Below are 26,197 nucleotides of genomic sequence, written 5' to 3'. Positions count from 1 at the left end.
AATTTCCGGAAATTTCCTGGAAGGTTTCCGAACCTATTGCTGCAAAATGCTCCGGTAGCCATACTGGTTAAGTGTGCCTTGAATTCTAAATAAATCCCAGAGGATGTCACCAGCCAAGCACCCCCACACCATCACACCTCCTCCTCCATGCTTCACTGTGGGAACCACACATGCGGAGATCATCCGTTCACCTACTCTGCATCTCACAAAGACACAGCCGTTGGAACCAAAAATCTCACATTTGGACTCATCCTTCAGTAGTGGTTTCTTTGCATCAATTTGACCATGAAGGCCTGATTCATGCAGTCTCCTTTGAACAGTTGATGTTGAGAAGTATCTGTTACTTGAACTCTGTGAAGCATTTATTTGGGCTGCAATCTGAGGTGCAGTTAACTCAAATGAACTTATCCTCTGCAGCAGAGGTAACTCTGGGTCTTCCTTTCCTGTGTCGGTACTCAAGAGAGCTAATTTCACCACAGCGCTTGATGTTTTTTTCCGCGGTGACTGACCTTCATGTCTTAAATAAATGATGGACTGTTGTTTTTCTTTGTTTATGTGAGTTGTTCTTGCCATAATAGAGCTATCTTGTGTATACCACCCATACCTTGTCACAACACAACTGATTGGCTCAAACGCATTAAGAAAGAAAGAAATCCACAAATGTACTTGTAATGCATTCTAGGTGACTACCTCATGAAGCTGTTTGAGAGAATGCCAAGAGTGTGCAAAGATGTCATCAAGGCAATGGGTGGCTACTTTGAAGAATCTCAAATATAAAATATATTTTGATTTGTTTAACACTTTTTTGGTTACTACATGATTTCATAGTTTTGATGTCTTCACTATTATTCTACAATGTAGAAAATAGTAAAAATAAAGAAAAACCCTTGAATGAGTAGGTGTGTCCAAACTTTTGACTGGTACTGTAAGTATTCAGACCCTTTGCTATGAGACTTGAAATTGAGCTCAGGTGCATCCTGTTTCCATTGATCTTCCTTGAGATGTTTCTACAACTTGATTGGAGTCCACCTGTGGTAAATTCAATTGACTGAACATGATTTGGAAAGGCACACACCTGTCTATACAAGGTCCCACAGTAAAAACCAAGCCATGAGGTCAAAGGAAATGTCCGTAGAGCTCCGAGACAGGATGGTGTCGAGGCACAGATCTGGGGATGTGTACCAAACAATTTCTGCAGCATTGAAAGTTCCCAAGAACACAGTGGCCTCCATCATTCTTAAATGGAAGAAGTTTGGAACCACCAACACTCTTCCTAGAGGTGGCCGCCCAGCCAAACTGAGCTATCGGGGGAGAAGGGCCTTGGTCAGGTAGGTGACTAAGAACCCGATTCTCCAGGGTTCCTCTGTGGAGATGGGAGAACCTTCTAGAATAACATCTCTGCAGCACTCCACCAATCAGGCCTTTACTGTGGAGTGGCCAGACGGAAGCCACTCCTCAGTAAAAGGCACATGACAGCCCACTTGGAGTTTGCCAAAAGGCACCTGAAGGACTCTCAGACCATGAGAAGCAAGATTGTGTGGTATGATGAAACCAAGATTGAAGTCTTTTGCCTGAATACCAAGTGTCACGTCTGGAGGAAACCTGGCACCATCCCTACAGTGAAGCATGGTGGTGGCAGCATCATGCTGTTGGGATGTTTTTCAGCAGCAGGGACTGGGAGACTTGTCGGGATTGAGGGAAAGATGAACAGAGCAAAGTACAGAGGTCATTGATGAAAATCTGCACCAGAGCGCTCAGGACGTCAGACTGGGGCGAAGGTTCACCTTCCAACAGGACAACGACCCTAAGCACAGCCAAGACAATGCAGGAGTGGCTTCGGGACAAGTCTCTGAATGTCCTTGAGTCGCTCAGCCAGAGCCCGGACTTGAACCCGATCGAACATCATTGGAGAGATCTGAAAATAGCTGTGCAGCGATGCTCCCCATCCAACCTGACAGAGCTTGAGAGGACCTGCAGAGAAGAATAGGAGAAACTCCCCAAATTCATGTGTGCCAAGCTTGTAAAGTCTTACCCAAGAAGACTCGAGGCTGCAATCGCTGCCAAAGGTACTTCAATAAAGTACTGAGTAAAGGGTCTGAATACTTATGTAAATGTGATATTACAGTTTTTATTTGTAATACATTTGAAAAATGTCCCAAAAAAATAGTTTTTGCTTTGTCATTATGGGGTATTGTTTGTAGATTGATGAGGGGGGGAAAACAATTTAATACATTTTTGAATAAGGTTGTGGATTGTGGAAAAGGTGAAGGGGTCTGAACACTTTCCCGAATGCACTGTATTAGGTGCTGGGAGGGTATACTGTGCTGTATGTGGGGAGAAAGGTCAAAGCTGTATTAATTTTTCATGATACATCAGAAATTTCATCAATCTCTATTCATACAGTACATAATTCAACTGTACCTGTCTTCCCTCCAATATCTTATTTTCTTTCCCCTGGTTTCATTGTTGTGCTGTTGTGCTTAACTCTCAATGTCTTTGAGGGATAAGAGGTTAATCTTCCCTAAGACAACACTCCTATGACTCTATTCTCTGTAGGATCCTTCTCATCTACACTGGCCCCCATGGACCAGTCAGTCATTGATTCATATGAGTTAATAAAATCCCCAACACACACCTCATCCTGCTGAGAGGCTCTACCTCTTATTTTTCCTTATGTTTCAGCACAAGGCAATGCAAAACACATTTTGTGACAAGGTTTTTAGAGTAATAAGTGAATTAAAACTAAATTCTCAGATTGGCTTCCTCCTTGGCTATGATAGCATGGTACTGACCGGCCCTTCGCTGTCTCCAGCTGCAGTTCCGGAGTCGGCTAGCAGGGGGTGGAAGGAGGCGCTGTCGACCAGCTACAGCAGCTCCACCAGTGGCAACTGGAGCTGGGACACCAGCGACCAATCAGTGCCCTCCACGCCATCCCCACCCCTCTCCAACGATGCCAGCAAGAGCTTCCTGCTCCCCTCCCAGGGTGATGACGTCATCGAGGACGTCACAGAGAGCACTCATTTTCCGTTTGTGGACCCCATACCCCGGAAGCGAAAGGTACAACTCGGGGTCAGGGGTCGGGGTCGGGGGGTTGTAATGAGGCTTCGTCTCAATGCTTCTGAATATCTTTCCATACTCATCTCCTGATCTCCAAGGAGTTCATAGATCACAGCTATTTGATTTATTCAGTCCAGTTACTTGGTTCTTGGGAATCTCCAGATGAGAATAATATTTGTAGCCACAGCCAAACCTAAGCTGCGACCTAGTAGAAATTGTCCATTGGCCAACAGTTGCTCCCATGGATTTAGGAACCCTTGCCCTGATGTGTAGTATTCCTAACTCAGAGCAGTGTCTGGGGCCTCTGAAACCAACGTTAGGATCCTGTGACACAAGTTTGGCCCTGAGATAAGGCCTGTCAATCTTAACGCCTCTGAGCGTGATGGAGTGTGTTCTCACTCTCTCTTTCCCTCTCGCCCTACATTTTCTTCCCTTGTCTTTTCATGCGGTGGAAACAGTCCATGACGTAAAGGTGGTTTCAGTATCAAGAAGAGCCATTAGCCCCCTCACCCACCTCCGAGAGGAAGAGGGGAGTTAGAAGGGGGAAAGGGGAGGAGGTGTGTAAAAAGAGAGTTTAGAAAGGAAGGACTGGGTGTAAAAAGAGATTTGGGATGGGGGAAGAGAGAAGAGAGAAGAGGGGGAATAAGAAGGGTTTTGGGATGGAGGAGGAAAGGAGGAGGGAAGTAGGGAAGGACTAAAAGGAGAGAATATGAGGCTTCAGCTGTAGGTAGCTGAGAGAGGGAGAAGAATCTCATTACTCCACTGTGACAGATATAGGAGTGGAAACTGGAGGGGCTCAGATATAGGAGTGGAGACTGGAGGGGCTCAGATATAGGAGTGGAGACTGGAGGGGCTCATATATAGGAGTGGAGACTGGAGGGGCTCATATATAGGAGTGCAGACTGGACGGGCTCATATATAGGAGTGGAGACTGGAGGGGCTCAGATATAGGAGTGGAGACTGGAGGGGCTCATATATAGGAGTGCAGACTGGACGGGCTCATATATAGGAGTGGAGACTGGAGGGGCTCAGATATAGGAGTGGAGACTGGAGGGTCTCATATATAGGAGTGGAGACTGGAGGGGCTCATATATAGGAGTGCAGACTGGACGGGCTCATATATAGGAGTGGAGACTGGAGGGGCTCATATATAGGAGTGGAGACTGGAGGGTCTCATATATAGGAGTGGAGACTGGAGGGGCTCATATATAGGAGTGGAGACTGGAGGGGCTCATATATAGGAGTGGAGACTGGACGGGCTCATATATAGGAGTGGAGACTGGAGGGGCTCATATATAGGAGTGGAGTTTGGAGGGGCTCATATATAGGAGTGCAGACTGGAGGGGCTCATATATAGGAGTGGAGACTGGAGGGGCTCATATATAGGAGTGCAGACTGGACGGGCTCATATATAGGAGTGGAGACTGGAGGGGCTCATATGTAGTTGTGGAGACTGGACGGGCTCATATATAGGAGTGGAAACTGGAGGGGCTCATATATAGGAGTGGAGACTGGAGGGGCTCATATGTAGTTGTGGAGACTGGAGGGGCTCATAGATTGGAGGGGCTCATATATATATATTCCTGATTCTAACTGGATTATATTTGATAGGCTTCCATTAAAGAACACCCTCTGTGTTCTGTTAGACAAGTAACTCTTTATACACATTATAGCAGGGGGTGTAAAGCCATAACACATGCAGTTGAAGTCGGAGGTTTACATCAGTTCTTGTTAACAAACTATAGTTGTTTTAGCAGGTCGGTTAGGACATCTACTTTGTGCATGACACAAGTAACAATTGTTTACGGACAGATTATTTCACTTATAATTCACTGTATCACAATTCCAGTGGGTCAGAAGTTTACATACACTAAGTTGACTGTGCCTTTAAACAGCTTGGAAAATTCCAGAAAATGATGTCATGGCTTTAGAAGCTTCTGATAGGCTAATTGACATCATTTGAGTCAATTGGAGGTGTACCTGTGGATGTATTTCAAGGCCTACCTTCAAGCGCAGTGCCTCTTTGCTTGACATCATCGGAAAAAGAAATCAGCCAAGACCACAGAAAAAAATTGTAGACCTCCAAAAGTCTGGTCCATCCTTGGGAACAATTTCCAAATGCCTGAAGGTACCACTTTCATCTGTACAAACAATAGTAAGCAAGTTTAAACACCATGGGACCACACAGCTGTCATACCGCTCAGGAAGGAGACGCGTTCTGTCTCCTACAGATGAACGTACTTTGGTGCGAAAAGTGCAAATCAATCCCAGAACAATAGCAAAGGACCGTGTGAAGATTCTGGAGGAAGCAGGTACAAAAGTATCTATATCCACAGTAAAATGAGTCCTATATCGACATAACCTGAAAAGGCCGCTCAGCAAGGGAGAAGCCACTGCTCCAAAACGCCATAAAAAAGCCAGACTACAGTTTGCAACCTCACATGGGGACAAAGATCGTACTTTTTGGAGAAATGTCCTCTGGTCTAATGAAACAAAAATAGAACTTTTTGGCCATAATTACCATTGTTATGTTTGGAAGAAAAATGGGGATGCTTGCAAGCCGAAGAACACCATCCGAACCGTGAAGCACGGGGGTGGCAGCATCATGTTGTGGGGGTGCTTTGCTGCAGGAGGGACTGGTGCACTTCACAAAATAGATGGCATCACGAGGAAAGGAAAATCATGTGGATATATTGAAGCAACATCTCAAGACATCAGTCAGGAAGTTAAAGCTTGGTCACAAATGGGTCTTCCAAATGGACAATGACCCCAAGCATACTTCCAAAGTTGTGGCAAAATGGCTTAAGGACAACAAAGTCAAGGTATTGGAGTGGCCATCACAAAGCCCTGACCTCAATCCTATAGAAAATGTGTGGGCAGAAATTAAAAAGCATGTGCGAGCGAGGAGGCCTACAAACCCGACTCAGTTACACCAGCTCTGTCAGGAGGAATTGGTTAAAATTCACCCAACTTATTGTGGGAAGCTTGTGGAAGGCTACCCGAAAAGTTTGACCCAAGTTAAACAATTTAAAGGCAATGCTACCAAATACTAATTGAGTGTATGTAAACTTCTGACCCACTGGGTATGTGATGAAAGAAATAAAAGCTGAAATAAATAATTTTCTCCACTATTATTCTGACATTTCACATTCTTAAAATAAAGTGGTGATCCTAACTGACCTAAGACAGGGAATCTTTACTAGGATTAAATTTCAGAAATTGTGAAAAACTGAGTTTGAATGTATTTGGCTAAGGTGTATGTAAACTTCCGACTTCAACTGTAAGTTTTTCCAGCAGCAGACTATGATCTATAATGTCAAAAGCTGCACTGAATCATTTTATCATAAATTTCTCTCAGCCAATCATCAGTCATTTGTGTAAGTGCTGTGCTTGTTGAGTGTCTTTCCCTATAAGCATGCTGAAATGCTGTTGTCAATCTGTTTACTGTGAAATAGTATTGTGTCAAGTCAAACACATTTTTTTCCAGAAGTTCACTAAGGGTTGGTTACAGGCTGATTGGTCGGCTATTTGAGCCAGTAACGGAATGACTTTAGCTTCCCTCCAGGTCTGAGGGCACACGCTCTCTGGTAGGCTTTAATTGAAGATGTGGCAAATAAGAGTGGCAATATCGTCTGCTATTATCCTCAGTAATTTTCCATCTAGATTGTCAGACCCCGGTGGCTTGTCATTGTTGATAGACAACAATAATTCTTTCACCTCTTCCACACTGACTTTACGGAATTCAAAAGTACAATTCTTGTCTTTCATAATTTGGTCTGATATACTTGGATGTGTAGTGTCAGCGTTTGTTGCTGGCATGTCATCCCTAAGTTTGCTTATCTTGCCAATGAAGAAGTCATTAAAGTAGTTTTGTCACGCTCTGACCATAGAAAGCCCTTGTTTCTCTATGGTGTAGTAGGTCAGGGCGTGACTAGGGGGTGTTCTAGTTAAAATTTTCTATGTTGGTGTTTTATATGGTTCCCAATTAGAGGCAGCTGGTAATCGTTGCCTCTAATTGGGGATCATTTTTAAGTAGCCATTTTTCCCACCTGTGTTTGTGGGATATTGTTTTGTGTTTGTGCACCACTTCTTCACGTGTCGTTATTGGTTTATTGTTTTTATTTAAAGTTTCACCGAAATAAAGATGTGGGACTTCAATCACACTGCGCCTTGGTCCGCTCATTACGACGATCGTGACAGAATATCCCACACACAAAGGACCAAGCAGCGTGTGACGGAGGTAAAGGAGTTTTGGACATGGGAAGAAGTGATGGGTGGATGCGAAACCCTTCTTTGGCGGCAGACGGAAGGTAATAATGGAGGACAGCGACGATGCCAGGGTTCGCGGCCACAGAAAGCCCAAGGACAACCCCAATATTTTTTTGTGGGGGGCACAAGGGGTGGTCGGCGGAGCAACGGAGAGTGGAAGAGCGGGTCATCAGTCCGGTGCCATCTGTGCCAGCTTCCCGTACTCACCCTGAGAAGCCAGAGACCGTCAGGGAGGCGATGGAGAAGTTGGGAGAGAGAGAGATGAGAGAAATGTTATGTAGGTGTGTTCTGCACGGCATCCGACCTGAAGAGCCTGTCAGCAGTCTGGTGAGTCCTGTGCCAGCTCTCCGTACCCTTCCTGAAGTGCGTGTCACCAGGCCGGTACCACCTGTGCCGGCTCCACGCACCAGGCCACCAGTGCTCCTCCCCAGCCCGGTACGTCCTGTGCCTGCTCCCTGCACTCACCCTGAAGAGCCAGAGACCGTCAGGGAGGCGATGGAGAAGTTGGGAGAGAGAGAGATGAGAGAAATGTTATGTAGGTGTGTTCTGCACGGCATCCGACCTGAAGAGCCTGTCAGCAGTCTGGTGAGTCCTGTGCCAGCTCTCCGTACCCTTCCTGAAGTGCGTGTCACCAGGCCGGTACCACCTGTGCCGGCTCCATGCACCAGGCCACCAGTGCTCCTCCCCAGCCCGGTACGTCCTGTGCCTGCTCCCTGCACTCACCCTGAAGAGCCAGAGACCGTCAGGGAGGCGATGGAGAAGTTGGGAGAGAGAGAGAGGAGAGAGATGTTGGTTTGGTGTGTTCGGCACCGCATTGGTCCTGAAGAGCGTGTTACCAGTCTGGTACACCCTGTGCCGGCTCCACGCACCTTGTCTCCAGTGCGCCTCCCCAGTCCGGTACGTCCTGTGCCTGCTCTCTGCACTCGCCCTGAAGTGCGTGTCACCAGTCCGGTACCACCTGTGTCGGCTCCACGCACCAGGTCTCCAGTGCGCCTCCCCAGTCCGGTACGTCCTGTGCCAGCTCCCAGCACTCGCCCTGAAGTGCGTGTCACCAGTCCGGTACCACCTGTGCCGGCTTCACGCACTAGGCCTCCGGTGCGCATTAACAGTCCAGAGCTTCCGGTGATGGTTCACAGTCCAGAGCTTCCGGTGACGGTTCACAGTCCGGAACCTCCAGCGACGGTCCACAGTCCGGAACCTCTAGTGACGGTTCACGGTCCGGAACCTCCCGCGGCGGTCCACAGTTCGGAACCTCCAGCGACGGTCAACGGTCCGGAGCTTCCAGGCAAGGCGTCCAGTCCTGCTCCAGGGCAGGAGCCTTCCTCTGCGCCAATGCCCAGTCCAGGCACGGTGTCCAGTCCCGCTCCAGGGCCAGAGCCTTCCTCTGCGCCGATGCCCAGTCCTGGCATGGCGTCCAGTCCAGCTCCATGGCCGGAGCCTTCCTCTGCGCCGATGCACAGTCCAAGCACGATGTCCAGTCTCGCTCCAGGGCAGGATCCTTCCTCTGCGCCAGTGCCCAGTCCAGGCACGGTGTCAGGTCCCGCTCCAGGGCAGAAGCCTTCCTCTGCGCCGGTGCCCAGTCCAGGCACGGCGACCAGCCCAGCTCCATGGCCGGAGCCTTCCTCTGCGCCGGTGTCCAGTCCCGCTTCAAGGCCGGAGCCTTCCTTTGCGCCGGTGCCCAGTCCAGGCATGGCGGTCAGCCCAGCTCCATGGCCGGAGCCTTCTTCAGCGCCGATGCCCAGTCCAGACACGGTGTCCAACTCAGCTCCAGGGCCGGAGCCCTCTGCGCCGGTACCAGTCCAGGCACGCCGTTCAGCCCGGCGCCATGGTCGGAACCTTCCTCTGCGCTGGTGCCCAGTCCAGGCACGGCGTCCAACCCAGGGCCGGAGCCCTCCTCTGCGCCGGTGGCAAGTTGGGGAGGGGCTACGACCCGCACCGGAGCCGCCACCGACACTAGTCACCCCCTCTAACCCCCCCCCATTTGGTTTCAGGTTTTGCGGCCGGAGTCCGCACCTTTGGGGGAGTACTGTCACGCCCTGACCATAGAGAGCCCTTGTTTCTCTATGGTGTAGTAGGTCAGGGCGTGACTAGGGGGTGTTCTAGTTAAAAAAAATTCTATGTTGGTGTTTTGTAAGGTTGCCAATTAGAGGCAGCTGGTAATCGTTGCCTCTAATTGGGGATCATATTTAACTTGACATTTTTCCCACCTGTGTTTGTGGGATATTGTTTTGTGTTTGTGCATGTGCACCACTTCTTCACGTTTCGTTATTGGTTTATTGTTTTTGTGCAAAGTTTCACCGAAATAAAGATGTGGAACTTCAATCACACTGCGCCTTGGTCCACTCATTACAACGATCGTGACAAGTTTGCAATATCAGTGGGCTTTGTGATGAATGAGCCATCTGATTCAATGTATGAAGGAGCCCAGTTGGCTTTTTTCCCCAAAATTTCATTTAAGGTGCCCCAAAGATTTTTTACTATCATTCTTTATATAATTTATCTTTGTTTGATAGTGTAGTTTCTTTTTATTTAATTTAGTCACATGATTTCTTAATTTGCAGTACGTTTGCCAATCAGTTGGGCTGCCAGACTTAATTGCCATACCTTTTGCCTCATCCCTCTCAACAATACAATTATTTAATTCCTCATCAATCCAAGGGGATTTAAGTGTTTACAGTCATTTTCTTATTGGGTGCGTGTTTATTAGTAACTGGAATAAGTAGTTTCATAAATGCGTCAAGTGCAGCGTCTGGTTGCTCCTCATTACACACTACAGACTAGCAAATATTCTTTACATCATCAACATATGAATCACTACAAAACTTCTTGTATGACCTCTTATACGCTATATTAGGCCCAGCCATGGGAACTTTGGTTTTCCTAGATATGGCTACTATATTGTGATCACTACATCCTATGGATTTGGATACTACTTTAAAGCAAATATCTGCAGCATTAGTAAAGATGTGATCAATACATGTTGATTTCATTCCTGTGCTGTTTGTAACTACCCTGGTAGGTTGACTGACAACCTGATCCAGGTTGCAGGCACTGGTTACAGTTTGACGTTTTTTCCTGAGTGGGCAGCTTGATTATAACCAGTCAATATTTAAATCACCCAGAAAATATACTTCTCTGTTAATATCACAAACATTATCAAGCATTTCACACATATTATCCAGATACTGACTGTTAGCACTTGGTGGTCTATAGCAGCTTCCCACCAGAATGGGCTTTAGGTGAGGCAGATGAACCTGTAGCCATATTACTTCAACAGTATTTAACATGAGATCCTCTCTAAGCTTTACAGGAATGTGGTTCTGTATATAGATCGCAACACCGCCTCCGTTGGCATTTCGGTCTTTTCGGTAGATGTTATAACTTTTCGGTAGATGTATTGCTACCATTGTATCATCAAATGTATTATCTAAGTTAGTTTTAGAGATAGTCAGAATATGAATGTCATCTGTTACAAGCAAGTTATTGACTTCATGGACCTTGTTTCTTAGGCTACATATGTTAATATGGGTATTTTTAGCACTTTTCTGGGTTGCTTGATTGTTTTTAATGATTTACTGGGAAGCTTATCAGAGGTAGACTTACTCATGTTATTTACATTGGAGCTGATAGTGCAGGGTGAGCTGCATAAAGTAGTCTTCCTACTATTGCACACTGCCTCAGTGCTAACAGTGTAACTCTGGTTTATAGGCTCATGATTACTACTTACAATAGCTGTAGGATAAACAGATGTGTTCGGTGCAATTAGGGGAACATCAATTAAATTACTTACATTGTGTTTGCCAATGACCCTAAGATCATGTACATTTGATGCAGCATTATGACGACTCATTGTCACAATGGTAGGGATTAACTGAGCTGGTCTTGGATCATTTACCAATCATTGTTTCAATGCAGCCTTGAAGTGTGTGGACAGAGTCCAGGAGCCAAGATGATTTGGATGGACTCCGTCATTCCTGTAGAGTATCTTCTGTTTTCAGAAGGTGTCAAAGTTATCCTACTACAGAGGCTCTGATGCTCGTCGGATGTGGCAGGGCTTGCAAACTATTACGGACTATAAAGGGAAACCCAGCCGCGAGCTTCCCAGTGACATGAGCCTACCAGACGGAGTAAATGCTTTTTATGCTCGAGGCGAGCAATACTGAAGCATACATGAGAGCACCAGCTGTTCCGGGTAACTGTGTGATCACGCTCTCCGTAGCCGATGTGAGCAAGATCTTTAAACATGTCAACATTGACAAGGGCACGTGGCCAGACGGATTACCACGATGTGTACTCAGAGCATGTGCGGACCAACTGGCAAGTGTCTTCACAGACATTTCCAACCTCTCCCTTACCAAGTCTGTGTTAACCACATGTTTAATAGTCCCTGTGCCCAAGAAACCAAAGGTAAACTGCCTAAATGACTATCGCCCTGTAGCACTCATGTCTGTAGCCATGAAGTGCTTTGAAAGGCTGGTCATGGCTCACATCAACACCATCATCCCGGAAAACCTAGACCCACTCCAATTCGCAAACCGCCCTAACACATTCACAGACGACGCAATCTCAATCACACTCCACACTGCCCTTTCCCACCTGGACAAAAGGAACACCTATGTGAGAATGCTGTTCATTGACTACAGCTCAGCGTTCAACACCATAGTGCCCACAAAGCTCATCAATAAGCTAAGGACACTGGGACTAAACATCTCCCTCTGCAACTGGATCCTGGACTTCCTGACGGGCCACCCTCAGGTGGTAAGGATAGGCAACAACACATCTGCGACGCTGATCCTCAACATGGGGACCCCTCAGGGGTGGGTGCCCTCAGGGGTGCGTCCCCTCCTGTTCTCCTTGTTCACCCACGACTGCGTGACCAAGCATGACTCCAACACAATCATTAAGTTTGCTGACGACACAACGGTGGTAGGCCTGATCACCTGATCTTCTATATAGAGGAGGTCAGCGACCTGGCAGTTTAGTGCCAGGACAACAACCTCTCCTTCAATGTGAGCAAGACAAAGGAGCTGATCATGGAATACAGGAAAAGGAGGGCCGAACACGCCCCCATTCACATCGACGGGGCTGTAGTGGAGCGGGTCGAGTTTCAAGTTCCTTGGTGTCCACATCACCAACAAACTATCATGGTCCAAACACACTAAGACAGTCGTGAATTGGGCACGACAACGCCTATTCCCCCTCAGGAGACTGAAAAGATTGGGCATGGGTCCTCAGATCCTCAAAAAGTTCTACAGCTGCACCATCGAGAGCATCCTGACTGGTTGCATCACCGCCTGGTATGGCAACTGCTCAGCATCCGACGTAAGGCGCTACAGAGGGTAGTGCGTACAGCCCAGTACATCACTGGGGCCAAGCTTACTGCTATCCAGGTCTTATATACTAGGCAGTGTCAGAGGAAGGCCCCAAAAAATGTCAAAGACTCCAGTCACCCAAGTCATTGACTGTGCTCTCTGCTACCGCACGGCAAGCGATACTGGAGTGCCAAGTCTAGGTCCAAAAGGCTCCTAAACAGCTTCTACCCCCAAGCCTGCTGAACAATTAATCAAATGGGCACCCGGATTATTTGCATTGGCACCCCCCATTGTTTTTACACTGCCTCTACTCACTTTTTATTATCTATGCATAGTCACTTTACCCCTACCTACATCTACAAATTACCTCGACTAACCTGTACCCCCTCACGTTGACTCAGTACCGGTACTTCCTGTATATAGCCTCATTATTGTTATTTTATTGTGTTACTTAAATTTTTTACAGTACTTTATTTAGTACATCTTTTCTAAACTCTATTTTCTTAAAACTGCATTGTTGGTTAATGGCTTGTAAATAGGTTAAGGTCTACACCTGTTGTATTCGATGCATGTGACAAATAACATTTGATTTGATTTGATATAGGAGTGTGTGGATCCAACTCCAGAAGTAACAGAGACCATGTCGGCTGAAACACAAGTTCGTACAGCATGCAGCAGGCCAGGCCATAGAAATGCAATATTCTGACAGGAAACAAAGAAAAAAGTAATGGTGAATGAAGTTTTCCAGATGGGACTGCACTCATTGACTAGCATCTCCAGAATAGGACAAATATGTTGTAGCCTATCCATTATTAAGCACTTGAACCAAATTATGATTAAACTGTGTTACAGGTAGGGCTTTTGCGGTGACCGTATTACCGCCACACCGGCGGTCATGAGTCATGAAGGGAGTCAAATTCCACATGATCATTTAGTCACGGTAAATAGGCTTCTCCAAGCTCAGATGCTGCTGCTGCTGGTCATTAGTAGCCTACCCAACTTGCTAACTGCCTGGTATTCAGCACTCTATTGTCCCTCTAGTCACTCTGACATCAATGCAAATGTATTTCGGAAATCTAATCAAACACTTCATGCAGGAGAAAACAGAGTGATGGCCGCTAATAAAAAGAGGAGGATCCCATCAGCTTTCTATAGGCTAGGCCTATTATATTTATTTCTCAACTTTCCTAATGTTGAGCACATAGCTTATATTTACAGCAGGAGTGTAGTCTACCTGACTGGCATGAAAATAAACCACGGGGAAAAGCGTCCTCCATTCGCTATTTAAGTGCATAGATAACATGTATTTTTTTCCCACTGCCCCTGTTTCGATACAGGTGCATGATAATGGTCCATTCTAAATCAAAACAAATGTCACACATATATTTAGTATATGTAAAGACAAGATTAAATCAAGAATAGTCTCTTGTGAATTAAATATTATCACTTGGTAATGATGCCCAGCATAAGAAACAATGCCTTTTTCCCCCTACTTTTTCTAATAATAGTCGCACACCTCATGTAGCCTAACCCATAGGCCTATATGTTTTAATAAGGTTTATATCACACCTCATGTAGCCTAGCCCATAGGCCTATATGTTTTAATAAGGTTTATATCACACCTCATGTAGCCTAGCCCATAGGCCTATATGTTTAAATAAGGTTTATATCACACCTCATGTAGCCTAGCCCATAGGCCTATATGTTTTAATAAGGTTTATATCACACCTCATGTAGCCTAGCCCATAGGCCTATATGTTTTAATAAGGTTTATATCACACCTCATGTAGCCTAGCCCATAGGCCTATATGTTTTAATAAGGTTTATATCACACCTCATGTAGCCTAGCCCATAGGCCTATATGTTTTAATAAGGTTTATATCACACCTCATGTAGCCTAGCCCATAGGCCTATATGTTTTAATAAGGTTTATATCACACCTCATGTAGCCTAGCCCATAGGCCTATATGTTTTAATAAGGTTTGTATCACAACTAAAGTGGCCAAATAACTTGTTAAATAACTGCCATGTGTGCTTTGCTGCGCTTATAATGTGACGAAATAGCCTAATAGTTTATCAACATTTTAAGCTAAACGTTCTGATCTGTTGCATCAGCCACATCAGCCAGTTTTTTTGATGTTAGTGGTTGTATTAATTTGCGATCAATTGCATCCCACAACTGTCCCAGACTATGTTTGGACTATTTATTTCTCGCACAGAATAGAATAGGTAAACTTTTAGACTACAAGGGATAGTAGATTGACAGGCTGGTGCTTTTTCTGTTTGTTAGACCTTGTAACGAATGTGCTCCTCCTCGTCTGAGGAGGAGCATGGATCGGACCAACACGCAGCGAGGTATGTAGACATGATGATTTTAATAATAATAACGAAGACGAAAATACACTTGAACAAACTACAAAACAAAAAACGACGTTAAACAGACCTGAACATGAGAACTTACATAACACGAAGAACGCACGAACAGGAACAGACTAAACAAACGAAACAGTCCCATGTGGTGACGAACACAAACACGGAAGACAATCACCCACCAACAAACAGTGAGAACAGCCTACCTTAATATGGTTCTCAATCAGAGGAAACGTCAAACACCTGCCTCTAATTGAGAACCATATCAGGCAACACATTTAACCCAACATAGAAACACATAACATAGAATGCCCACCCCAACTCACGCCCTGACCAACTCAACACATACAAAAACAATGGAAAACAGGTCAGGAATGTGACAGACCTACTCATCTTGTTGGCTGATGAAAAGTAAATATGGACAGTTCTTCCAATATCTTCAATATGCACCTCGGAAATGGATAAAGACACACGCAGTTGCGTCCCCGATGTGTCTGTCTTCACTTGTAGCCTGTCAGAAAGACCCGATCATGTGACGGAGAGCCATGTGACTGAGAGGTACTTCGGACACTCAGGGCCAAGGGCACAACACAGCACTCCGGGCTGCAAAAGGCATGTTTTTTTTAGGGTGCATTACGGCCACAAAGGGGACACCACCGTACAATTCGAGGCATTATCAAGTGCTTGTCAAATTGTGAATGAGTGACTGATGTAGTGTGTACAGCCTGCGCAACAAAACAAAGCAGAGCTCATGTCTTTCAAGTGACTTTTTTCAAATCATCATTAGAGTCTCGTCATGCAGCCTTACAATGTATTAAAATTCAAAACATATAGCCCAACATTTGTAGAACAACTAAAGTTATATTAATAACTCTAAATTAAGTGTTTAAGAGTAACTATTTCTTTGTTAACCGCTCAACACAGAAAAGCCGCATGTGCGCACTCCCTCAAATCGTTTGGAGAAATATTTATATTTTTGTTTTTATATCTTTGTTAAATAGTATTTTTCATATTATAAAATACTATAAAATAATGCCACGGAATTATAAGTAAATCTTGGCTGTGGGAATTATAAGCAAATCCTGTCTGCTAAATGAACCAGTGTAGCCCACAGTCATTTGGCATAGCCACATCCGGACCTAACTTAGCCACATCAGGACCTAACATAGCCACATCAGGACCTAACATAGCCACATCAGGACCTAACATAGTCACATCAGGACCTAACTTAGCCACATCAGGACCTAACATAGCCACATCAGGACCTAACATAGCCACATCAGGACCTAACATAGCCACATCAGGACCTAACATAGCCACATCAGGACCTAACATAGCCACATCAGGACCTAACATAGTCACATCAGGACCTAACATAGCCACATCAGGACCTAACATAGCCACATCCGGACCTAACATAGTCACATCAGGACTTAACATAGCCACGTCAGGACCTAACATAGCCACATCAGGACCTAACATAGTCACATCAGGACTTAACATAGCCACGTCAGGACCTAACATAGCCACATCAGGACCTAACATAGTCACATCAGGACCTAACATAGTCACATCAGGACCTAATATAGCCACATCAGGACCTAACATAGTCATATCAGAATCTAACATTGCCACATCAGGACCTAATATAGCCACATCTGGATCTAACATAGCCACATCAGGATCTAACATAGTCACATCAGGACCTAACATAGTCACATCAGGACCTAATATAGCCACATCAGGACCTAACATAGTCACATCAGGACCTAACATAGTCACATCAGGACCTAACATAGCCACATCCGGACCTAACATAGTCACATCAGGACCTAACATAGCCACATCTGGATCTAACATAGTCACATCAGGACCTAACATAGCCACATCAGGACCTAACATAGCCACATCAGGACATAACATAGTCACATCAGGACCTAATATAGCCACATCAGGACATAACATAGCCACATCAGGACATAACATAGTCACATCAGGACCTAATATAGCCACATCAGGACATAACATAGCCACATCAGGACATAACATAGTCACATCAGGACCTAATATAGCCACATCAGGACATAACATAGCCACATCAGGACATAACATAGTCACATCAGGACCTAACATAGCCACATCAGGACATAACATAGCCACATCAGGACATAACATAGCCACATCAGGACATAACATAGTCACATCAGGACCTAACATAGCCACATCAGGACATAACATAGCCACATCAGGACATAACATAGTCACATCAGGACCTAATATAGCCACATCAGGACATAACATAGCCACATCAGGACCTAACATAGCCACATCAGGACATAACATAGTCACATCAGGACCTAACATAGCCACATCAGGACCTAACATAGTCACATCAGGACCTAACATAGTCACATCAGGACATAACATAGTCACATCAGGACATAACATAGTCACATCAGGACCTAACATAGCCACATCAGGACATAACATAGTCACATCAGGACCTAACATAGCCACATCCGGACCTAACATAGTCACATCAGGACCTAACATAGTCACATCAGGACCTAACATAGTCACATCAGGACCTAACATAGCCACATCCGGACCTAACATAGTCACATCAGGACCTAACATAGCCACATCCGGACCTAACATAGTCACATCAGGACCTAACATAGTCACATCAGGACCTAACAGTCACATCAGGACCTAACATAAGTATGCTATTCTTTTCTTCAGAAATAGACTACATTTTCTTCATACCTTACTTCTTTAGACTAAAATAAATAATGGATTTATTATGAAGGTGTAGGCTATAATACATGGATTTATTATTCTTTTTAAAATGGCTTTTAAAATGTGTGGAAACCAGGAGATGCCAAATGTGTTCATGTTAGTTAAACAGTCAGTTACCGTGAGACCGACAGTTATTTGCTTGACAATCACCGGCTGATGAAATGTCATGGCACCACAGCCCTAGTTACAGGACCAAAGGATTGTGCTCATTTGTCAAGTCATCCATTAAATTAAACGTCTTATTTTAATGTTTGACCTTTATTCTTCAGCCTCGCTTGTAAAGATGTGACAGAACATTTCACAGTGCTAGACAAACTGTAAAAATTCCGTCAACTGTATACAAGGACTTGGGAGGCCATCTCAATAAGACTTGCACTGACATGCATGTGTGGTTGTTAATGAATAGCTGGTTGTAGATAAAATCATTACAGTTTGGATGCCTTGTGTATAAACCTGCCCTGGGTAAACCTAACAGGCAGTTTACTGTGGTGGTTCAGTGTAGTTGGCCATGACAAGCTGCCTAGCTAAGTCCTGACTGGCAGACAGCAGCAGCCTCGGTAGTCCCGTAGCTGCAGGGCATCTGACTGTGTGGGGTTGTGTACTACAGATGTAGGGTCTTAATTTGAGCCAGTTTGCTACAGCAGGAAAATAATCCTGCAGCAACAAGAAATGTGAATTATTATGTTGATTATAATTAATGGACATTTTTGTAGGGGTTGATACATTTTTTGTAAGGGAAAATCAAGTCTGACATTTCAAAGTGGAAATTGCCAACTTCAGAAGCCTTTTTAGACCTCAAATAAACTACAAGTTTAACATTTCCTGGAAAGTTATCCTGCAACAGGGTGATCAAATTTAGATCCTACATGTATCTGACTATGTAGAGGAGTCATGTACTATAAAAGGCTTAGGGAATGTGTTAATCACTACAGTGTTACTGTAATAGTGTTACAATGGAAGGAAAACACTTTTGGCATTAAGGAATATGTCAATGTTTGTTGAGACGCCGCAGATTTTCCGTTATGAAACACTGAAAAAGATTCCTATGTTTCCCAGTGCCATTAGAGCTGTTGTGTGTTATGCATTGTATGGATTGCATTAGAATATAGACTGTATAAAGCGTTAATTTGATCAGCTGCCGATAAGCCTGTTCTATAGTTTGTCTTTTAGTTTCTCTCTCCCTCCTCTTTCTCACTCACTCACTCACTCACTCACTCACTCACTCACTCACTCACTCACTCACTCACTCACTCACTCACTCACTCACTCACTCACTCACTCACTCACTCACTCACTCACTCACTCATTCACTCACTCACTCACTCTGTCTGTCTCTCCCTTTCTGGAAGCTGTTAAAAGGTGGAGAGCCTACGCCCACTGCCTGTCATTACTACTGATGCAGGTCCCAACACATTTCTCCCTCCACTGCCAACATCAGAGATCTGCACGCTGCCTGGGAAAATAAGAGTCTGAAAAACACAGCTCTGTCTATGTCCTTAGTCTGCATGTGAGGAAAGAAGGGATTGATATAGGTTTAAAATACTTATTTTGAGGTTTGACTTTTTCAGATTTGAAGATGTTAACAGCTTCCTAAATACTTGCTTTTATTGTTGAGAGGTTGAACGCCTGTATGTGTGTCTGTCAGTCAAAGCTCAAAGTAGAGATCATGACCACATTCAATCAGGGTCACTGTCCAAGGGCACTGCCCCCCCCAAACAAAATATTGAGGGATTATGACATTATGCTTCTTTAGAGAGAGATCTGTAGGGGGATCTGAGACAAAAAGACACAGAGACACAGAGTGACAGAGACACAGAGACACAGAGTGACAGAGACACAGAGACACAGAGTGACAGAGACACAGAGTGACAGAGACAGAGTGACAGAGACACAGAGTGACAGAGACACAGAGACACAGAGTGACAGAGACACAGAGACACAGAGTGACAGAGACACAGAGTGACAGAGACACAGAGTGACAGAGACACAGAGACACAGAGTGACAGAGACACAGAGACACAAGGTGACAGAGACACAGAGTGACAGAGACACAGAGACACAGAGACACAGAGACACAGGGTGACAGGGATGTAGAATTTCACATCTGTGTTTGTCTTGCTAACCTGTTCTTCGATTTCTATCTTCACAGGCCTGCTTGTCTAGTAGTCTATGTACTGGTCCAATGGTTTTTTTCTGCTTGTCTAATAGTATGTACTGGTCCAATGGTCTTTTTCTGCTTGTCTAATAGTCTGTACTGGTCCAATGGTCTTTTTCTGCTTGTCTAGCAGTCTGTACTGGTCCAATGGTCTTTTTCTGCTTGTCTAATAGTCTGTGTACTGGTCCATGTTTTTTTTCTGCTTGTCTAGTAGTCTATGTACTGGTCCAATGGTCTTTTTCTGCTTGTCTAATAGTCTGTACTGGTTCAATGGTCTTTTTCTGCTTGTCTAGCAGTCTGTACTGGTCCAATGGTCTTTTTCTGCTTGTCTAATAGTCTGTGTACTGGTCCAATGGTTTTTTTCTGCTTGTCTAGTAGTCTATGTACTGGTCCATTGGTCTTTTTCTGCTTGTCTAATAGTCTGTACTGGTCCAATGGTCTTTTTCTGCTTGTCTAGCAGTCTGTACTGGTCCAATGGTCTTTTTCTGCTTGTCTAATAGTCTGTGTACTGGTCCAATGTTTTTTTTCTGCTTGTCTAGTAGTCTATGTACTGGTCCAATGGTCTTTTTCTGCTTGTCTAATAGTCTGTACTGGTTCAATGGTCTTTTTCTGCTTGTCTAGCAGTCTGTACTGGTCCAATGGTCTTTTTCTGCTTGTCTAATAGTCTGTGTACTGGTCCAATGGTCGTTTTCTGCTTGTCTAGTAGTCTATACTGGTCCAATGGTCTTTTTCTGCTTGTCTAGTAGTCTGTACTGGTCCAATGGTCTTTTTCTGCTTGTCTAATAGTATGTACTGGTCCAATGGTCTTTTTCAGCTTGTCTAATAGTCTGTGTACTGGTCCAATGGTTTTTTTCTGCTTGTCTAGTAGTCTATGTACTGGTCCAATGGTCTTTTTCTGCTTGTCTAGCAGTCTGTACTGGTCCAATGGTCTTTTTCTGCTTGTCTAATAGTCTGTGTACTGGTCCAATGTTTTTTTTCTGCTTGTCTAGTAGTCTATGTACTGGTCCAATGGTCTTTTTCTGCTTGTCTAATAGTCTGTACTGGTTCAATGGTCTTTTTATGCTTGTCTAGCAGTCTGTACTGGTCCAATGGTCTTTTTCTGCTTGTCTAATAGTCTGTACTGGTCCAATGGTCTTTTTCTGCTTGTCTAGTAGTCTGTACTGGTCCAATGGTCTTTTTCTGCTTGTCTAGTAGTCTGTACTGGTCCAATGGTCTTTTTCTGCTTGTCTAATAGTCTGTACTGGTCCAATGGTCTTTTTCTGCTTGTCTAATAGTCTGTACTGGTCCAATGGTCTTTTTCTGCTTGTCTAATAGTCTGTACTGGTCCAATGGTCTTTTTCTGCTTGTCTAGTAGTCTGTACTGGTCCAATGGTCTTTTTCTGCTTGTCTAATAGTCTGTACTGGTCCAATGGTCTTTTTCTGCTTGTCTAATAGTCTGTACTGGTCCAATGGTCTTTTGCTGCTTGTCTAATAGTCTGTACTGGTCCAATGGTCTTTTTCTGCTTGTCTAATAGTCTATGTACTGGTCCAATGGTCTTTTTCTGCTTGTCTAGTAGTCTATGTACTGGTCCAATGGTCTTTTTCTGCTTGTCTAGTAGTCTGTGTACTGGTCCAATGGTCTTTTTCTGCTTGTCTAGTAGCCTGTACTGGTCCAATGGTCTTTTTCTGCTTGTCTAATAGTCTGTACTGGTCCAATGGTCTTTTTCTGCTTGTATAGTAGTCTGTACTGGTCCAATGGTCTTTTTCTGCTTGTCTAATAGTCTGTACTGGTCCAATGGTCTTTTTCTGCTTGTCTAGTAGTCTGTACAGGTCCAATGGTATTTTTCTGCTTGTCTAATAGTCTGTACTGGTCCAATGGTCTTTTTCTGCTTGTCTAATAGTCTGTACTGGTCCAATGGTCTTTTTCTGCTTGTCTAATAGTCTGTACTGGTCCAATGGTATTTTTCTGCTTGTCTAATAGTCTGTACTGGTCCAATGGTCTTTTTCTGCTTGTCTAATAGTCTGTGTACTGGTCCAATGGTATTTTTCTGCTTGTCTAATAGTCTATGTACTGGTCCAATGGTCTTTTTCTGCTTGTCTAGTAGTCTGTACTGGTCCAATGGTCTTTTTCTGCTTGTCTAGTAGTCTGTACTGGTCCAATGGTCTTTTTCTGCTTGTCTAATAGTCTATGTACTGGTCCAATGGTCTTTTTCTGCTTGTCTAATAGTCTATGTACTGGTCCAATGGTCTTTTTCTGCTTGTCTAATAGTCTATGTACTGGTCCAATGGTCTTTTTCTGCTTGTCTAATAGTCTATGTACTGGTCCAATGGTCTTTTTCTGCTTGTCTAATAGTCTATGTACTGGTCCAATGGTCTTTTTCTGCTTGTCTAATAGTCTATGTACTAGTCCAATAGTCTTTTTCTGCTTGTCTAATAGTCTGTGTACTGGTCCAATGGTCTTTTTCTGCTTGTCTAATAGTCTGTGTACTGGTCCAATGGTCTTTTTCTGCTTGTCTAATAGTCTGTGTACTGGTCCAATGGTCTTTTTCTGCTTGTCTAATAGTCTATGTACTGGTCCAATGGTCTTTTTCTGCTTGTCTAATAGTCTATGTACTGGTCCAATGGTCTTTTTCTGCTTGTCTAATAGTCGATGTACTGGTCCAATGGTCTTTTTCTGCTTGTCTAATAGTCTATGTACTGGTCCAATGGTCTTTTTCTGCTTGTCTAATAGTCTATGTACTGGTCCAATGGTCTTTTTCTGCTTGTCTAATAGTCTATGTACTGGTCCAATGGTCTTTTTCTGCTTGTCTAATAGTCTATGTACTGGTCCAATGGTCTTTTTCTGCTTGTCTAATAGTCTATGTACTGGTCCAATGGTCTTTTTCTGCGTGTCTAATAGTCTATGTACTGGTCCAATGGTCTTTTTCAGCTTGTCTAGTAGTCTGTGTACTGGTCCAATGGTCTTTTTCTGCTTGTCTAATAGTCTGTACTGGTCCAATGGTCTTTTTCAGCTTGTCTAATAGTCTATGTACTGGTCCAATGGTCTTTTTCTGCTTGTCTAATAGTCTGTGTACTGGTCCAATGGTCTTTTTCTGCTTGTCTAATAGTCTATGTACTGGTCCAATGGTCTTTTTCTGCTTGTCTAATAGTCTGTGTACTGGTCCAATGGTCTTTTTCTGCTTGTCTAATAGTCTATGTACTGGTCCAATGGTCTTTTTCTGCTTGTCTAATAGTCTATGTACTGGTCCAATGGTGTTTTTCTGCTTGTCTAATAGTCTATGTACTGGTCCAATGGTCTTTTTCTGCTTGTCTAATAGTCTATGTACTGGTCCAATGGTCTTTTTCTGCTTGTCTAATAGTCTATGTACTGGTCCAATGGTCTTTTTCTGCTTGTCTAATAGTCTGTGTACTGGTCCAATGGTTTTTTTCTGCTTGTCTAATAGTCTATGTACTGGTCCAATGGTCTTTTTCTGCTTGTCTAATAGTCTGTACTGGTCCAATGGTCTTTTTCTGCTTGTCTAATAATCTATGTACTGGTCCAATGGTCTTTTTCTGCTTGTCTAATAGTCTATGTACTGGTCCAATGGTCTTTTTCAGCTTGTCTAGTAGTCTGTGTACTGGTCCAATGGTCTTTTTCTGCTTGTCTAATAGTCTGTACTGGTCCAATGTTCTTTTTCAGCTTGTCTAATAGTCTATGTACTGGTCCAATGGTCTTTTTCTGCTTGTCTAATAGTCTGTGTACTGGTCCAATGGTCTTTTTCTGCTTGTCTAATAGTCTGTATACTGGTCCAATGGTCTTTTTCTGCTTGTCTAATAGTCTGTGTACTGGTCCAATGGTCTTTTTCTGCTTGTCTAATAGTCTATGTACTGGTCCAATGGTCTTTTTCTGCTTGTCTAATAGTCTATGTACTGGTCCAATGGTCTTTTTCTGCTTGTCTAATAGTCTGTGTACTGGTCCAATGGTTTTTTTCTGCTTGTCTAATAGTCTGTGTACTGGTCCAATGGTCTTTTTCTGCTTGTCTAATAGTCTTTGTACTGGTCCAATGGTCTTTTTCTGCTTGTCTAATAGTCTGTGTACTGATCCAATGGTCTTTTTCAGCTTGTCTAATAGTCTGCGTACTGGTCCAATGGTCTTTTTCTGCTTGTCTAATAGTCTGTGTACTGGTCCAATGGTCTTTTTCTGCTTGTCTAATAGTCTGTGTACTGGTCCAATGGTCTTTTTCTGCTTGTCTAATAGTCTCTGTACTGGTCCAATGGTCTTTTTCTGCTTGTCTAAAAGTATGTACTGGTCCAATGGTCTTTTTCTGCTTGTCTAATAGTCTGTACTGGTCCAATGGTCTTTTGCTGCTTGTCTAATAGTCTGTACTGGTCCAATGGTCTTTTTCTGCTTGTCTAATAGTCTATGTACTGGTCCAATGGTCTTTTTCTGCTTGGCTAGTAGTCTATGTACTGGTCCAATGGTCTTTTTCTGCTTGTCTAGAAGTCTGTGTACTGGTCCAATGGTCTTTTTCTGCTTGTCTTGTAGCCTGTACTGGTCCAATGGTCTTTTTCTGCTTGTCTAATAGTCTGTACTGGTCCAATGGTCTTTTTCTGCTTGTCTAGTAGTCTGTACTGGTCCAATGGTCTTTTTCTGCTTGTATAGTAGTCTGTACTGGTCCAATGGTCTTTTTCTGCTTGTCTAATAGTCTGTACTGGTCCAATGGTCTTTTTCTGCTTGTCTAATAGTCTGTACTGGTCCAATGGTCTTTTTCTGCTTGTCTAATAGTCTATGTACTGGTCCAATGGTCTTTTTCTGCTTGTCTAGTAGTCTGTACTGGTCCAATGGTCTTTTTCTGCTTGTCTAGTAGTCTGTACTGGTCCAATGGTCTTTTTCTGCTTGTCTAATAGTCTATGTACTGGTCCAATGGTCTTTTTCTGCTTGTCTAATAGTCTGTGTACTGGTCCAATGGTCTTTTTCTGCTTGTCTAATAGTCTGTGTACTGGTCCAATGGTCTTTTTCTGCTTGTCTAATAGTCTGTGTACTGGTCCAATGGTCTTTTTCAGCTTGTCTAATAGTCTGTGTACTGGTCCAATGGTCTTTTTCTGCTTGTCTAATAGTCTGTGTACTGGTCCAATGGTCTTTTTCTGCTTGTCTAATAGTCTGTACTGGTCCAATGGTCTTTTTCTGCTTGTCTAATAGTCTGTACTGGTCCAATGGTCTTTTTCTGCCTGTCTAATAGTCTGTACTGGTCCAATGGTCTTTTTCTGCTTGTCTAATAGTCTGTACTGGTCCAATGGTCTTTTTCTGCTTGTCTAATAGTCTATGTACTGGTCCAATGGTCTTTTTCAGCTTGTCTAATAGTCTATGTACTGGTCCAATGGTCTTTTTCTGCTTGTCTAGTAGTCTGTGTACTGGTCCAATGGTCTTTTTCTGCTTGTCTTGTAGCCTGTACTGGTCCAATGGTCTTTTTCTGCTTGTCTAATAGTCTGTACTGGTCCAATGGTCTTTTTCTGCTTGTCTAGTAGTCTGTACTTGTCCAATGGTCTTTTTCTGCTTGTATAGTAGTCTGTACTGGTCCAACAGTCTTTTTCTGCTTGTCTAATAGTCTGTACTGGTCCAATGGTCTTTTTCTGCTTGTCTAATAGTCTGTACTGGTCCAATGGTCTTTTTCTGCTTGTCTAATAGTCTGTACTGGTCCAATGGTCTTTTTCTGCTTGTCTAATAGTCTGTACTGGTCCAATGGTCTTTTTCTGCTTGTCTAATAGTCTATGTACTGGTCCAATGGTATTTTTCTGCTTGTCTAGTAGTCTGTACTGGTCCAATGGTCTTTTTCTGCTTGTCTAATAGTCTATGTACTGGTCCAATGGTCTTTTTCTGCTTGTCTAATAGTCTATGTACTGGTCCAATGGTCTTTTTCTGCTTGTCTAATAGTCTATGTACTGGTCCAATGGTCTTTTTCTGCTTGTCTAATAGTCTATGTACTTGTCCAATGGTCTTTTTCTGCTTGTCTAATAGTCTATGTACTGGTCCAATGGTCTTTTTCTGCTTGTCTAATAGTCTATGTACTGGTCCAATGGTCTTTTTCTGCTTGTCTAATAGTCTATGTACTGGTCCAATGGTCTTTTTCTGCTTGTCTAATAGTCTATGTACTGGTCCAATGGTCTTTTTCTGCTTGTCTAATAGTCTATATACTGGTCCAATGGTCTTTTTCTGCTTGTCTAATAGTCTGTGTACTGGTCCAATGGTCTTTTTCTGCTTGTCTAATAGTCTGTGTAC

At 43.8% G+C, this 26,197-nt stretch overlaps 1 protein-coding gene across 2 annotated transcripts in view; it reads left to right on the top strand.

Moving 5' to 3' along the window:
• LOC120061349 (zinc finger protein 704-like) overlaps positions 1-26,197 on the top strand; it is a 47,185-nt gene that overhangs the window by 5,675 nt on the left and 15,313 nt on the right. For both annotated transcript variants that reach the window (XM_039011099.1, XM_039011098.1), the window contains exon 2: positions 2,813-3,057. In XM_039011099.1, the coding sequence (XP_038867027.1) occupies positions 2,813-3,057 (245 nt within the window). The remainder of the gene's footprint in view (positions 1-2,812; positions 3,058-26,197) is intronic.

Source organism: Salvelinus namaycush, chromosome 16 (genome assembly GCF_016432855.1).
Source record: "Salvelinus namaycush isolate Seneca chromosome 16, SaNama_1.0, whole genome shotgun sequence".
NCBI lineage: Eukaryota > Metazoa > Chordata > Actinopteri > Salmoniformes > Salmonidae > Salvelinus > Salvelinus namaycush.
Note: the sequence above shows the minus strand (reverse complement) of the source record. Positions and strands in the feature narration are given on the sequence as shown.